Genomic DNA, 17,010 nt, shown 5'->3' with positions numbered 1-17,010 from the left:
GAAATTAGGGTAATTTGCATAGGATAATTTGTACTGGAATTTTTTCAGGTTGCATCAGAAAATGTTCTGATGCCTACTGCAGGGGTGGGGAACGGGATCCAGAGTCATAGAATCCATCCTCCATGGGCCATTTTTGACAGGTGGGTGGGGCCACCCACCTGTCATTCACCTGACATTATGAGTTCAAAGTTCAAGCCGTTGAGCGGGCACAGACTTAAGTCTGATCTTTGCACTCTTCAGAGACGTCCTGCTGCGCTAAGACTGGATATAAACATCTGCTGCTGCCTTTTACTATCATGGATCAAGCAGAGGGCATATGTCCAATCTTAGTGCTGTGAGACCACTTTGCTTAGAATGGAGGTAACAGATCTTTGCGCATGATGTCATTAGAGATGTGATGGCCCAGGTGGAAAATTATTTTGGGGGGACCACATTCCCCCCATTTTTTTAAAGGGGCTTTGGGGAAACGGGGGAAAGTCCCCCCATTTCCCCGTTTTTCCCAGGTCTTTACAACTGTAAACGTCATCCAATTTCAGGTGATTAAGAGGTGGGCATCTAACTTGGGGTTACAGAACCTTTTTCAGCTTGAGGGCCACATTCCCCTAGGGACAACCTTGCAAGGGCCGCTTGCCAATGGTGGGCAGCCAGAGAGAGACCTCTCTCTATCCTTCTGCCAGGAAGAAGCACTCATGAAGAAAGAACGCAGAGCAGCGCTGGTGAGAGGCATAGCCTGAGGAAAAGAGGTGTGGTCTCGGGAGGAGGTGGGCCTAAGGAGAGTCAGACCATTGGTCCACCTAGCTCAACATTATCTGCAGTTATGCCCAATTTCAGTACTGTTTGTGCCTGTAAACATTCCAGGGCAGACGTACTACTTCTTTTCCAGTTGGTGCATGTGCTATAACTTCCTCCTGAAATCCTGTAACCTTTCATACCACAAATGTCCCAATTAATTTTTTGTCCCCTTTTGTTGCACTATTGCGCAGGAGTGCCCCTCCAGATGGCAATAACGCAGTAATACTAGAACAACTAATAAAGTGGAATGATGTGAGGACAGTCCATTATAAATCCAATGCACTATTATTGCATCAATGATATGTTGCAGAATATACACACACACACACAAGTCTGGAGGGCCGTTTAGATACTGGGCGTATCTGCTTCCCCATCTGCCCTGTTGCATGCATTTCGCTTGCTTCGCTCTTGCCAAGATCCTCACCAAGTATGGTATCGTTACACATTCCAAAATGCCCTGCCATATATTTGGTAAAGGAATGCAGTTCTACACATGCAAGGATTCTCCTCCCAAGGCCTTGCAAAGCTACTTGTCCCAAGTTGCAATACTTCAAGGAGTACAGCCAGGCTGCTGTACATAAAACAAGTATCTGAAGAATAGAACTGGGAGACCAAAATATAAAGTTGTGTGTGTCTTTTTCAAACAAACATAAACTGAAAAGAACAACGGAAAGAGAAGAAACAATCGGGTGCAGTGATGAGATCTAGTCTCCTGTTTAATGGGTAAGGAGAACGGAACAGTTTTAATAAAAGAAACAGCAACAAAAATAGCAACACAAAAGCAGCCACATCAATTACGTTTTTAAATACTAGGTCAAAGTAGCATTTCAGAAATGCTTTACAAAGTAAGTCATTTGTTGCAAAAGAGTAGGCAGGTGTTTAATTCTCCTGTTGCACTCATCCTCTCTCTCTCTCTCTCTCTCTCTGCATCCAGAAAACAGAATGCAATGCAAGTGCGACACATTTTTTAAAAAAAGTTTGGCTGAGCAATCTATCAACAGGACATGCTTTCTGCCATATATAGTTCCATCTGCACTGAACTTCTCGTGTTCTTTCAGTTTTCAAAATCACAGGTGACTTCAGAGGTGCTGAACTGCACTGTACACCTGTGGCAAGACTCAGCAGCAAACTGTCACACCTTATGTTCTGGTGCACTAACAGATGGGGAAGGAAGAGATCTCTTTCAGAAGTGAGCATGCTCTCCCTCGCTCACAATGCTTGTTCCGTGCATGAAAAGAGTCATTATTGAAAAAAAGTGCAGGATGCTTAGCATCTTAAGCAACTTAGGCAAAATAAATCGATGTTACTTCCGTCCCTTGCAAGGGGGTGCACTGCAAGGTGCACTTGCCGGAAAATACATCCAATTACAGCAGGCCAATTATAGATGCTCCTGCTGAGGAAGCTAATAACCTCGCTGTGTTTTCGATCTTTGGAGCCATATCAACAAGCATGTCTTTGCCCTCACCCCACCATACAGAAATGTAGCACATTCAAGAGTCACTTGTTTACACCACATAAGATGCACCACTGGGTCTGAGGCACTGGTCACCTCACTGCATTTCCTCCAAGGCAGTGGCATTCAAACTGTATTCTAGTGCAGAGATTCCTAAACTGAGGTCTGTGTGCCACCAGTTGTCTGCAAACTTCATTCAGGTGATCTGCAGCATGTCTGAGGATTTGTGGTTGCCACACTAAATAGTCAAACTGGATTTTAATTGAATTTTTATTGCTTCTTTTATTTCTTACATTGTATTTTATTGTATTACAGTTTGAATTCCATGGATTCTAAGAAATAAAAGAAACAATTGTAATCAATGAAAAAGGATACAGCATCTAGCACAGCACATTACAATTGCACAACAGGCAGAAAAATCATTTAAGTGGTCTGCTAAGACGTTCAGCAATTTTCAAGTAGTCTGTGGGGGAAAAGTTTTGGGAACCACTGGTCTAGTGAATGCTGCGATCCCTTGGAAACTCATCAGGGCTTCTCAATGAGAACCTCAGGAATAGCGCACAAGGGTATTTAGAAAATTGCTTGTTTACCACTACTTATCATTCTATGCAATGCACAGCTTTAGCAGTGTATTCTTGGTCTGCAGGGGGTGAGGAAGGAGAGAAGAGGGAGAAGGGGAACAGAAAAATGGTGAAGCACCAAATGCAGGAAACAAAGGAAAGCAGCTTCCAGGTTCAGAAAAGTATGTTATTGAGCCCAAGACGTTTCCAGCATCAATTATATTCCAACATAAGTTAAGCTTCAAGAGCACCCTAAGGAACAGGCAACTCGTGTCTTTGGTGGATTCCAAATTCTAATTATTTTGCAATAGGGTTTGGAGATCAAAGGCTCAGGTTCCCTCCCTTCTTTTCCTTGGTTTGCAGAGGTGAGGCTAACAGTTATGAGGCTTGTAAGACATGCTCCCCAAACCCATGCATGAACTGGTTGTGCACATAAGGACATGCCCTGGAACCCTCTGCCACACACTCATTTTCTGTAGCAAATGTCCAAAGCAGCTTTGCATTTAACAATTTGCCTGGTTCCCACACAGAGGAGCGAATGGGCTGGTGGAAGAAGGATGGATCATTTTGCACCCTCTTCTCATTAGCTTGATTTCTGTGCTAGCTACCAAGGAAAGGAAGCCTCTCCCTCTGCAGCCAGCATGGAAGTGAAACAGACTGGCAGGAAATAAAAGGAAGAAATTACTCCATCCCCTTTCTACCAGTCTGCTTGCTAGAAGGCTTCTTTAAAAAAATTAGCCAGCTAACAGCCTAAGCACTGTTATGTCCATGCTGGATGAAGGAGGGAAATTCCTCTCCTCCATGACTAACATTGAAACAGCCTCTTAGCAGGCTAGTAAAAAAGTGCTGCAGGCTAGTAACTGTTATGCTATTATTTGCAAGGCTAGCCCAAATGTTTCTGGGCAGCCACAACCGCTTGGGAAGTGCTTTCTGACGGTAGACAGTTTAAACTGCACTATCCTGAAGTCTAGCATGCAGTACCAAATATCTCTACACAACTGTTTACACAGGTACATATGCAGCCATTACGGGGGGGGGGAATTAGCAAAAACCCAAGCTGTGGGCTCAACCGGCTTTGCACACTACCATATGGAGAAATATATCCAGGGTCTAAAGCTTGCCCCCTTGTGGAAGCAAGCAGTCCTTTCATCTCTGGGTGACCACACACAGCCCCAGGTTTACCCTGTAATTCCATGGGAGGGCAGAAAAGCCACAGAATGCAGCATTAGTTGCAGAATGTGGCTTCCCAAGAAAGTCAGCTTTCATTTTTAGACAAGTCCCAAGCTCGCATGCTTGCAATGATATGTCCAAAACTGTGTGGTTAATGCCTAAGGAAATCAAAGCAGTCCAGAGGAATGGCTGAATAAGATTCCCATGGGTCAGGGCAATGAGATTCCTACCCTTAATGAGGAAGACCAGAAAAAAAATGTATCCTTTTACTACTTTGAAGTACAAATCAGGGAAATGCAAAAATGTTATTTACTGATTACATCTATATCTCACCCTTCTTCCAAGGAACTCTTCTCCTCCCATTTTTATTCTTACAACAATCCTGTGAGGTAGGTTAGGCTGAGAAACAAGAGACTGGCTCAGGTGGGTCTCCCAGTGAGACCTTCATGGCTAAATGAGATCTGACCCTTCATCTCCCCTGTCCAACACTCTAACCCATCTTTCCCCAATCTGGTGCCCTCCAGATGCTGCAACACTAGAATACCAAATTTAATGGCTGGGGCTGATGGGAGTTGCAGTCCAAAATATCTGGATGGCATCAGGTCGGAAAATGTTTTTTAACCATCTCTCTCTCACACACACACTCATCACATCTCTCCAATGAGAAATGATATAAATCCATATAATTTACAGAATTTGGGGTGGCCTGCATGCAGGAGGTTTGTTTTATTTTTGCTTAACAGGAAGCACCTACAGCCCCAAGAATAATGACCCTTGCTTGCATCTAGAATTAAGGTGGTCAGTGGGGCTTCCAGTGTTGCAATCTGGCCGCAAACTGAATCCCAGCATGAATGTGGTAACCAACGAGGCGGGGGGAACTCTTTCATCGACACTGTGTTTCTCCGAGTCCCGCTCTGCAAGCTGCAGCTTTCGTTTGAGAACCAGACCTTCGGAACTCTGTGCGTCACTCTATCTTCCCTTGGCTCTATGTCTAGAACTAAGGAAGAACATAGGAAGAGACCTGATGGATCAGACCAAAGGTCCATTCTAGGGTAGCATCCTGTTTCCAGTGATGGCCAGCCAGCTGCTTCCTGGAAGCCCACAAGGGCCTGAAGGCAACCCCCAACCCCTGCTGTCTGCCCTCAGCATCTGTGAACAGGAGATGAGACTTCCTGATGGGACTGAGATGCAGTTATCTATCATTTTAAATAGGCTTGCACTGCCAGGGACTCTTCCCCAAAAAAACAGAAGACAGTAAATTGCTGGAATGAAACAGCCTAGGTATTATAGATGGGAAGCTGCAATAGCCTTGTCAATTTAAAAAGTGTAAAAGTGCTTTCCTATGAGCAAGATGTGTATGTGTGTGTTTCTACGCTCAGTTTAGAATGTGGTCAGTCTTCATAAAAAGACATTTCTTGAATGCCTCTTGACTTGGACAGAAGGGAAATGCTACATACACAATGGCATGGATTCCTGTTGGAATATCTATGATGTGCTATTTTGTTATGCTCTTATTGCATGCTGGTTGTGAAAGGTGAGGAGCTCTGAATTTCTCTCTCCTTCTTTGATGTTAGCAAAGCCAGTAAGTTGGGTTTAGGGCAAGAAGACACAATCCGTAGTTTCTCCACCACCAGCAGCAAATGCATAAGCCAGTACTCTTGTTATTATCTTTATTATTGCATGCTCTTTGGCATCAGCCAACGCTATCTATATCCACAGTTTCTGACGGCTCTTACCTAATTGTCTTTGATGCTCTTGACCAAGGTCAGAGAGCTGACAAACTACCTGGACATTTTCTCAGTTCGGTTTTCCCCACTGAGCCAATCCAGAAGACAGGTATAAAAGGATGCCGGCCACTACCTTGGCATTATAAGGATAATTTTACAGACATCCACAAGCACTGGAAAAGGCACTTTCCCCTGGCTCTTGCAAGGAAGAGCTGAGGTTCACAGAAAGGGCAGGGAAGCGTACAGAGGCTAGTGATGGCAGAGAGTCCCCAGAGACCATAGGAGAAGGGGCTGATAGTAAACAATTGCACAGCTGGGTGGTGTTCTTTCTGAATGGGCAGGAGGCTATTTTGCAGTTACTCTTGCTCTGATGACATTGCATGTCACAATCCCATCACGCCAGAAGCAGGCTGCAACTTTAATAAAGGGCTAGCTTAATGTCAACCCCTTTCCAAAACAACAGGTACAGCCAAATTACCGCAGCCCTACCTCACCTGTATGTCTTGCCAACTTCCACTCTGGAGGAGGGTCTTTATTCAGTGGCAGGGCACATGCTTTACATGCAGAAGGTCCCAGGATCAGTCCCTTGCATCACTTAAGTAGGGTTGGGAAAGACTGTCATCTGAAAACCTGGAGAGCATATGCTGACCTAGATGAACCAATGGTTTGATTTGGTTTAAGGCAGCTTCCCTGTTCCTCCCCCACCCTGAACACTCCACAAGATCCATGCAAAAATAAAGCCAGTGTCATGTTCTTTGCCCCCTCCCAATTTCATACCCAACTTTAGGACCAAGTCCCCAACTCCCCCAATCAAAAATATTAACCTTTTTTATTGGGAGAACACACAAGTAGAGGAAAGTCCTTCATTTATGCCAGTGGTTCCCAAACGTTTTTCCCCTACAGACCACTTGAAAATTGCTGTGGGTCTTGGTGGACCACTAAATGATCTTTTTGCCAGCTGTAGCAATTGTAATATGCTGTTTCTCTGTGGTGGCTAGTGCCCATTGCCAGTGGTAGGGTGGAAGGCAGAGAGCCCAACAGTAGGTGAAGCCAGAGCCAATTACAGGCAGACTTGTTAGGAGACCCCTATTTCCCCTCACCGAGTTACAATTCCCAGAGTTCCCTGGGAAGACAGACTGACAGTTAAACCACTCTGAGGATTGTAGCTCTGTGAGGGGAGTAGGGGTCTCCTAACAGCTCTCAGCACCCTTCACAAACTACACTTCCCAGGATTCTTTGGGGGAAATCATGGCTGTTTAAAGTGGGATAATAGTGGAATAAATGTATGGTGTGAATGTGACATAAGTCATTTAGGACTTTAAACACTAGGGTGAGCACCTTAAATTAAATCCAGAAATGAACTGGCAGCCAATGCAGCCGTTTTAAATCAGGAGTTATATGAGATCTAAATGGAACCCCAGCTAACAATCTGGCTGCTGCTTTTTTGACCAGATGACATTTCCGAGTTGTCTTATTTATTATTTATTTATTACATTTATACCCTGCCTTCCTTTTCATGATAGAAACCCAAGGTGGCTTACAAATGGTTCCCAGGCAGTCTCCCATCCAGGCACTGACCAGACCTGACCTGTCTTCAATGACAGCCCCATGTAGAGCACACTGCAATAATCCAGTCTGGAAGTCATCAGAGCATAGAGTACAGTGGCCATGTCCAGGGCCGGTACCAGGCATGCCAGAGCCCTTGGGCACCAGCCTGCCCCAGGCCCACAGCGCCGGAGTGCAACCCCTCTATGCAAGCCACACAGAACTAATAACCCCCCCACATGCATGCTACCTATCTCTAGCGCTTCTGTAAATAATGTGCACATTATACCAAGATGGCGGTGGCGACATCAGCCCCTTAGGGAAGCCTCCACCACCATCTTATATATATTTTTATTTATTTGGTTGATGGTAAGCATACATGTGCAGCGTGGACATCATTTACAGGAGTGCTAGAGGTAGGTGGGGCATGTGTAGCCCGTGCTAACTATATGGGGGGGAGGTGCCTGGGAGCTTCCTTTCCACAATCTGTGGCAGCATTGGGAGCTGACACTACTGCGAATTGCAGAATAGGAGCGCTACCCTCCCACCCTGAGGAGGGGCCCGACCTGGCTGCCCCCATGGCGCCGGCCCTGGACATGTCATCTCTGTCCAAAAGGGGCCAAAGCTGGCGAACCAGTCACAGCTGGGAAAAGGCACTCATTATTACTACTAGTAGTAGTAGTAGTATACATGAGGATCCCAGGTGGCCTCCATCCAGACATTGACCAAACCCAGACTTGCTTAGCTTCAGCAAGCCAGCACTATCCAGGTGCCTTCAGACCATTCCCTGGAAGTGGCAGCTATTGGGTTGTATCTGAGTTTTACTCAGAGTAGACCCATTGAAATTAAATGGCCTAAACTAGCCATGCCCAGTAATTTCAATGAATCTACTTTAAGCAGAACTAATATAGAATACAACCCATTGACAAGTAGCCAATGGGGCTTTGTGCACGAGAATTTCCCATGGGCCAAATCCGCGTCCGTGTCTCCCACTTTGCCAAACTTAACAATGCCTAGAATCTGCCACATCATCTTGCTTTGGCTCCTCATTAGAACTCCAGCTGAGACCACACATTATGGCTGCAATGGGGATACAAATGTGCCAAATGATGCTACCACACCATGTGGATCCAAGCCAGGTAAGGGGAACTTGAGGCCTTACAGATGTTGTTGGACTCCAACTCCCGCCACCCTCAGCTAGCATGGCCAATAGTCAAGGATGATGGGATCTGTAGTCCAGCAACGTGGGTGGAGGGACAGTACAAGACACCCAGGTTCCCAATCACTGATCTAGGTCATCACAGTGCAAATGTCATGCCTCCTAGAAGCCACTGGGAACACAAATTGCACACAGTCAATATGATGGCCCTGATCCACAAGGCACACCCTTTCCAATGCTACAGATGAATGCAGGATCATTTTCCAATGAGAAGCCATTTTGGATGGTATTCCCGTGACAACCATAATGTGCACTCCAACTCTTACTCTGGCTAGCTATGCTGACTGTGTCGGAAGCATCACTAGCCCAGGCCCAAAACAGGCAGTGTGAGTCATGTACTAGAATGAAGACATTTGCTGTTTGTGGTAAATTCGTTTCTTGCTTGTCAAAAAGCCACACACATCAAGACAGCCAGTTAACTCTTATTTGCCTGGGAGCAGCAGCCAAGCCTTATTTCCATCCATAGCAGGTTGACAATGCATGTTAAACAGATGCCATGCATATGTGAAAAAAAGCAATTATGATTTTAAGTGCTCAGGTTTCTTTATAAAGGCATTCCTGATTTATTCATTCATTCCGCTTGCAGAGAGTGGAACTGTTCCATTTGATGCCAAAATAGCCTTCCTCTCCTCCTCTATGTTGCTCTGGCAATGCCCCACAAGGCACACAAACTGCATTATGACAGGGAGAGAGGAGACCTCAGAGGTGCACTGAAAACAATACTTTTATTTATTTAAGACATTTATTCATACACCGCTTAATCATTCACATTTCTAAGCAGTGTACATAAAAACAAGCCATACAGAAAACGGACCAGCAGTAAAAAAAAATCATCATAAAGGCAAACTACTTTAAAATGCCTGCTGGAACAAGAAGGTCTTTGTCATGCACCTGAAGTTCAACAAGGAGGCGCCTGTCTAGTATTATTAAGGTTCAATTTAGTTTGAAGAAAATGTAAGTAAGAGGAGACATTAGAGAAGGGTATAAAATTGTGCATGCCATAGAGAATGTGGACAGAGAAGTTTTTCTCTCTCACTTATAATTACAGAACTTGTAGACATTTAATGAAACTGAATGTTGGAAGATTCAAAATACACAAAAGAAAGAACAACAACAACAATTTATTGTATGGTCACAGACCCAATAAAACAAATCATCAGATAAAAGAAAACAGTCTAGAAAACATTTAAAATATACAATAAGATATAAATATAAGTATGACTTTAAAATGGAACATTACAGTTTGAAAGAGAGGACCATCTTGCGTATTCTCTGAACTGAAAACTTAGCTACTAGCTCTGTGGTCAGCTTGTTGGTATCAGTCAAAAGATGTTTCAGATACCAGTCCAAAGACCTACCAGGAAAATTTTCCATAATAGGACCAAGGGATCTAGTAGGTTCTCCCCTATAAAAGTTACAAGCAAAAAAAGACATGAGTCAGGGATTCAACATCTGCATCACTACAAGAGCATAACCGATTTTCATAAGGCACACCTTGATAACATCCTTCTAATATTGCTGAAGGGAGACAATTAAATCTGACTCTGGAAAAGGCATGTCGGTATTTTGAGATGGTCAAATTATCCAGATATGTAGCATGTTTAAGGAATTCAATGCTCAGATCTAAATACAAAGGTGAACAGGTGAACAAAAGAAAGTATTTCTCCACATAGCACCTAGTTAATCTGTGGAACTCACTCCCACAAGATGTCATGACAGTGACCAACTTGGATGCTTTAAAAGAGGATTCAACAAATTCATAGAGGATAGGGCTAGCGATGGCTACTAGCCAAGATGGCTATGTTCTACCTCCACTGTCAGAGGCAGTATGCCACTGAATACCAATTGCTGAGAATCACAAGTGGGGAGAGTGCTGTTGTGCTCAGTTCCTGCTTTCGGGCTTCTTACAGGCATCTGGTTGGCCCCTGCAAATATAGATTGCTGGACTAGATGGGCCACTGGCCTGATGCAACAGGACTCTTCTTATGTTCTTAATGTATTTCAAGTCATACAACTTTTTTTCAGGTGCAACTGGCTCAATCTCTTCCAAGAGACAACCGTGTGCATGCTATACGGTAGATTGCATCAGATGCTATCTGCATCCTCCTCTGTGCTCTCTTACAGGAGTAGGTGCACTCTTCAGCTGTACCACATCATGGCCACAGCATTCACTTCCCCTTCCACACCTCATACTGAAACATTCAGTGCCCTAGTACTTCCTCATTGCTCTAAGCAGAGGCTGATGTCAACAAAAGGAGCAGCATCTGCATAGAAGCCCACAGAAGAGTGGGTGGCTGGATGTTTCAAAGATGTTTCACCAGCACTGGTGCACATGGAAGGTGAGAAGAAGACTGTAGCTCAGTGGAACAGCATAGGAAGCTGCCTTATATCGAGTCAGACAACTGGTCAATCCAGCTCAGTATCGTCCACACTGACTGGCAGCAGCTCTCCAAGACTTCAGGCAGGGGTCTCTCCAAGCCCTACCTGGAGATGCCGGAGATTGAACCTGGGACCTTCCGCATGCAAGGCAGATGCTCTGCCACTGAGCTATGGCCCTTTCCCCCAAGGTCCTAGGTCCAGTCCCTAGCATCTCCAAGTAGGGCTGGGAAATGCTTCTGCCTGAAAACCTGGAAAGCTGCTGCCAGTCAGTGTAGACAATACTGAGCTAGATGGACCAATGGTCTGGTATAAGGCAGTTTCCTATGACCCTACGAGTACACTATGCTCCAGACTCTGACATCCATAAGCAGAGTGAGCAGGATTGGCAGCCAAAAGCAAGATATTTATGGAAGGACACACACAAGAGTATAAGTGAGCCACAACCACAAGTGATTAACATTTTGTTTTTGGTTCTTTTAACTTTTTTTTTTTAAGTTGTCCCCATCCAACTCTGGTACGTAAAGTGATGGGACCTTGCTATTATGGACAAATTAAAATGCCATTTAGGAACTTTAAGAGACCATAAAGCCACAGACCCATTTAATAAGACTTGGCAAGACTTTATTCCCTTTATTGACAATGAGGATACAGATCCACAAGTGCCAGACCAATATGCCCACTTTTGGAGTTCATAAATATTCCTACTAGGAGACAGCGGAGTAACCAGACACTAACAATTCAAGCAGGGAAAACACCCACCAGCAACCAAACAAGACAAGAGTTGTTTTAGTTTAAACTCAAACTACCTCCCTGTACCCCACAGTATACACATTTGTCTACTTAAACTTTTGTTATGATACGCGGAGAGTTGTACTGTTTTTATCTTACTGTTTTGTTTAGTTGATATATAATAAAAATATTTTAAAGAAAAAAACAAAATATCCTATCCTCACTAATCCTTCTAGATTTTTGGAGATCTGTGTTTGATTTAGAGCGGGAGCAGGGAGCCGGTGGTCCTCCAGATGTTGCTGGTCTCCAATTCCCATCAGCCCCAACCAGCATGGCCAATGGTCAGGGATGATGGGAACTGGAGTCCAGCCACACCTGGAGGGCCACAGGTTCCCCTACCCCTGATTTAGAGGCATGAGCTTTTCTTGCGTGGCCTTTGAGACTATTATAAATGCAACATCAAGTGACAGAAGGATAACTTGATGTTGCATTTGTTATGGTTGTAGACTGAAAGGGAGCACAAAAGCCACATAGATATCACTGCTTTTTCCCAGACTATTAGCTAGATTAAAAAAAATTAAGCTTCCTTTTCGACATTCAGATTGACTGTGCAGACAAACTGCTAGTTGTTAAAAGAAGAAGAAGAAGGATTTAAGGACAAATATAAATAGATGGTGGTTTGGAAATTGGGCAACATAGAACAGAAGCTGCCTTACACCAAGACTATCTAGTTCATTACTGCCAATGTTGATCGGCAGTGGTGTGCTCTGTAGTGCCAGGAACAAGTTCTCAATGTGGTCTTCTGCTTGAGTTCCTTTACAAGGAGCATGCAACCCTCGTGTGACAACAGAGTCATTGACTACTGGTTTGTTTCTAGGCACAATTCAAAGTGCTGGTTATGACCTACAAAGTGCTACATGATTTGGGACCAGGTTCTCTGAAAAATGACATTATCTCATACAAGCATCTCCAGGTTTTAAGATCTTCAGTGAGGCCATTCTGTCTAGCCTGCAGTATCTGAAAGCACAACTGAAAGGAAGGATCATAGCTCAGCGGGAGAGCATCTGCTTTACATGCAAAAGGTCCTGGGTTCAATCCCCAGCATCTCCAGGTAGGGCTGGGAATGACCCCTATCTGAAATCCTGCAGAACTGCTGCCAGTCAGAGCTGACGATACTGAGCAAGAGAGACCAATGATATAAGGCAGCTTCCTCTATTTCTATGTATTCTAAAAAAGGGCCCTTTTGATGGCTGCTCCTAGGTGCTAGAACTCCTTGCCAGGGAGTGCCTGCCTAGCCTGTTTGTAATGAGCTAAACTGACATATTGTGATTAATTTCAACTGGTTGTTTTAATTTCTTTTTTCTTTGTATTTTATTTCTGATGTAATGCATTTTATTTTTGTTTTATTGCTGTTAAGCCACTTGAGCAGCATTTGGTGAGAAGGCAAGACACAAAATGTGTTCTGCCATTGAGATATGGCCCCTCCCATCATGCAGCTGATTGGTTGTCTGATGCTGCTTTTACCAGGCTGGCTGAGGCTAATGGAAGTTGTAGTCCAAAACTTCTGAAGGGCACCATGTTGGCGAAGGCTGGTGTAGTGTATTTTATTTTCACTTAATATCACATTGGGGTATTCCAACCTTCAACCACGGTGTTTATTAGGGAAGCACAAATGTGGTCAGCACTTTTCATCTTTACAGCTCTGTGAGGGGGGAATAGCCTACAAACAACTTGCCCAAGGCTTCTCAGTGAGCTTCACAGACTGAGCAGTGATTTGCATCCAAGTCTCACCATTCCCAACCAAATGTCACACTCCGAAACACATTTGGAATTAATCATGGATACTGTCCAACTGAACAAGCTGAAACATCTGCACTCTGAAGGTCAGATTTGTGAAACTTAAAGGCAAAGGTTTGGGGAAGGTCCATAGCTCAGTGGGAGCGCATCTGCCTTGCATGCAGAAGGTCCATAGCTCAGTGGTAGAGCATCTGTCTTGCAAGCAGAAGGTTCAGTCCCCAGCATCTCTACGTAGGGATGAGAGAGACTCCTGACTGAACCCCTGGAGAGCCGCTGCCAGTCAGTGTGGACAATACTGAGCTAGATGGACTCAATGGTCTGATCGGTATAAGGCAGCTTCCTATATTCCTGTAAGAAGCTGCCTAATACAAACTATTTCTCCATCCAGGCCAGTATGACCTACTCTGACTGGCAGCAGTTCTTTAGAATCCCAGGCAGGGGGTCTTTCCCATCACATGCTCCCCATTATCCTTTTTTAACCAGAGATGTCAGAGATTGAACCTGAGTGGGACCTTTGGCATGCAAATGTCTCCGTCACTGAGTTTTGGTCCCTTTCCATCTTCAAATACTTGAAACTGGAGAAACCAGCTTCATTCCTGCCTCCAAAAGTCATCCAGCACAACCCACTGACTTAAATGCAGAGAGGCGATCAATTTAAAATGGGTGCTGGGAACCTTTGGGCCTGATGTTGTGGTACTCCAACTCTCGCCAGCCCCAGCCAGCATGGCCAATGGTCAGGGATGATGGGAGTTGTAGTCCAGCCACATTTGGAGGGCCACAGATTTCCACATCCTGAATTACTATACTACACAACACACTCCTTCTTCCAACATCCTGACAGGTTAGAAATCCAGGGGCTCCTGCAGCCCCTTTTCCTTGATAAATGGAGTGGGAAACTGCAAACAAGTTAAACCCATCCACAAGCCAGAAGGTTTTCAATTCATTTGGAGCACAAAGAAAAGGCTCCATCTCCTGCCTCAGAAGTGCCTCTGCAGCTCGCTCCCTTCTATTGTAACAGAGAAAACCACACACGAGGAACAGCAGGTGAGCTGTGGCCGTTATAGAGCTTGTGCAGAAACAAAAAGATCCCACCCCTCCAATTCTGAAAAACCCTTCTCTTTGTCACCGTAGGGAGATGCCGGGTGTTGTGATGTTAGCAGAGGCATTGCAAAGAGGAACAAGCCACTCTGTAAGACTCTGAACCGAGCCAGAGGAGAAAGGGCTTTACCATTTAACACAAAGGAGATCAATCTGCTTGGGGATGACACGATTTACGATGGAACCGAAAGCACTTTATTTATGGAGGTGCCTGCTGCGACCGGTGGCAATTGCCAGTTCACAGACTGCAAAAATAAATACACCCCCCCTGCAAAACACACACATCCCACAATCCCTGTTTAACCCACTGCATACACTAAGGTGATTCCCATCTGTCCACGCCAAACCTGGCTACATTTCCCCCCCAACCATCCCACGCAAATGCAAGAAGAAGCACCCACCACATTATCCAACTCACCTCAGCTCAGGCCTATCTTTTAAGACAGTCACCTGCAAAGCACTCCTTCCTTCATCCCCCTATGCAATAACCTACCCAATAAATCTGGCCCATCACGGCCGCCCAGCTCACCCCCAATCAAAGCACACTCTCTTTTGTGAAATAAAAAGGCGATCACCTTAGCCGGAAACATCCTCCTAGTCTCCCTCCCCCCCAAAAACCCCAGCCTGCAAAAAAGCAGCAGAAGCAGCAATCAACCGCTCCCCAGCCAGCCAAACCTATAACGGAAGAGCCACCTCCAACCGCATCACTCCAGCAGTCTCTCTTCTGTCAGGCCACTCCACATCCCCTTACGTCAATAGTCACAACGGTTGTGATAATAAGATCTAAATTTTAAAATGCACACCGCTGATCCTTTCCACCGTCCCCACCATCTGGAAAAGACCGCCTCATACGCTTCGGAATGCCCCAAGCGCCTCTCCCACCGTGTAAATGCCCAGATCCTAATTCGGAGTCACGAAGCTATCACGGGGATGGGGGTGTAAATATACAGGCAACCCGCGCCCGCTGTCCTGAAGGAGCCATCCGGGCATCCGCCCAGCGCTCGCTCGTCCTCATCATCCATCCAAGCTGCCTTTTTTCTCCGATCAGTTGCCGGCACCATCACGCCGCCGCCGCCGCCCAAGCCGCGCGCGCAAAGCTTGCCCGGCCCCGCTGGAGCGCCGGCAGCTCTGCAGGGAAGGCAGGCTGGCCGGCCAGTCAGTCAGTCAGTCAGCCGGCCGGCCGTTCTCAAGGAGGCCCACCCCGCTCCGGTCCTCCCCAGCCCCTGCGCACTCACCACCTGGCGCGCTATCTCGGTGGCCGCCATGGCCCCCTCGCCGTCCCCGCCGCCGCCTCCTCAGAAGCCGAGCGCGCTGCAAACTCTCCCTCAGCCCGCGAGACACGGTTACCCTGACGAGGGGGTGGAGGAAGGACCCGGCCACTGCGGCACCGCCGGATTGGGGGGGGGGGAGAGAGAAGAGAAGAAATGGGGCGTGGACGCGGCTGAGTCTTCGGCCACTTGCTTGGAGCCGGCGAGGGCGCGGAGGAGGAGAAGGGCGCTGGCGGGCTCTTTCCTTTCTCAATTCGCCGGCGCCCTGCTGTGCCCCTTCCAGGCGTCCCCGGAGGCGGCTCCACAGCTTTCCCACCCACCTCCTCCTCCCCGGCCGAAATGGTGCAGGCCGAGACGCGCGCGAGGCAAGAAGGGTCCGCGCGGCTGTAACGCGACTGTGCGCTTGCCTGGGTGGCTCTGAATGAATCGGGGTGGGGGGTGGGGAGAGAAAGGAGGAAGCGGCCGAGGGAGGGACGGAGGGACGGAGCTCCAGCCTTTCTCCTGGTAGGGTCCACAGGGCAGGACTTTAGGGCAGAGGTCTGGACCCCCACTCAATGAGCAGAAGGGCCCCCAAAGGCAGCAGGGCTGGCTTACCACGGTTTGAAATAAGCAAAGTAAGACACACTTCCGTCTAAAGAGCGGGCCAGTATGGCAGTCTAACAGGACCTAAATTAAGTCTAAGATGACATCACTGTACCATTGCTTACTAAGCTGGCCCTGCAACCTACTTGGTCCAGGCTGGCTTTCTCCAGTGAAGCCCTCCCTCTCCTCTTGGACCAGCTAGTACAGCCGGGTTGGGAAAGCTTTTTCAATGCAAGGGCCGCACTCCCTTCAAGGCAGCCTTCTGGGGGCCACGTGCCTGATGTGGCCAGGGCCAGAATGAAAAGTGGGAGGAGCAACAAATATTAATTTATCTTCCCTATCCAGGAGAGCAAGAATCAAGAACCAGAGTTCAAGGGCAGGCGCTAACCAAGCAAAAACTCTCAAGGCGGATGTAAAGCAGGGCTGGGGAGGGTGTGGCCTGGGGAGAGTCCCAGGGGCCAGATATAGAGGTCTGGAGGGCCGCATTTGCACCCCAGACCTAAGGTTCCCCAGCTCTACTATACATATTTGCCCAGGAGCAAGTGCTGCTGAATTCAAGGCCATTTTATCCTCAGGTAATAAGAGTGCCTAGGATCGCAACCATTAAGGGCACTTATACTCAAGTCAGTGTCCCTCAGCAGTGCAGCTTAAAAGTGCAAAGCTAGGTGTGCTTATTCAGATGTCCCACTGG

General features: G+C 46.5%; 1 protein-coding gene across 8 annotated transcripts in view; it reads right to left on the bottom strand.

Moving 5' to 3' along the window:
- The window catches only part of LOC133371358 (septin-6), an 84,470-nt gene extending 68,308 nt beyond the window's left edge, over nucleotides 1-16,162 (bottom strand). For all 8 annotated transcript variants that reach the window (XM_061598703.1, XM_061598699.1, XM_061598701.1 and 5 more), the window contains exon 1: nucleotides 15,705-16,162. In XM_061598703.1, coding sequence (XP_061454687.1) covers nucleotides 15,705-15,734 — 30 coding nt within the window. In that variant the 5' untranslated portion in view covers nucleotides 15,735-16,162. The remainder of the gene's footprint in view (nucleotides 1-15,704) is intronic.
- Nucleotides 16,163-17,010: the final 848 nt, after the last annotated feature.

This window comes from Rhineura floridana, chromosome 16 (genome assembly GCF_030035675.1).
Source record: "Rhineura floridana isolate rRhiFlo1 chromosome 16, rRhiFlo1.hap2, whole genome shotgun sequence".
NCBI classification, from domain to species: domain Eukaryota; kingdom Metazoa; phylum Chordata; class Lepidosauria; order Squamata; family Rhineuridae; genus Rhineura; species Rhineura floridana.
Note: the sequence above shows the minus strand (reverse complement) of the source record. Positions and strands in the feature narration are given on the sequence as shown.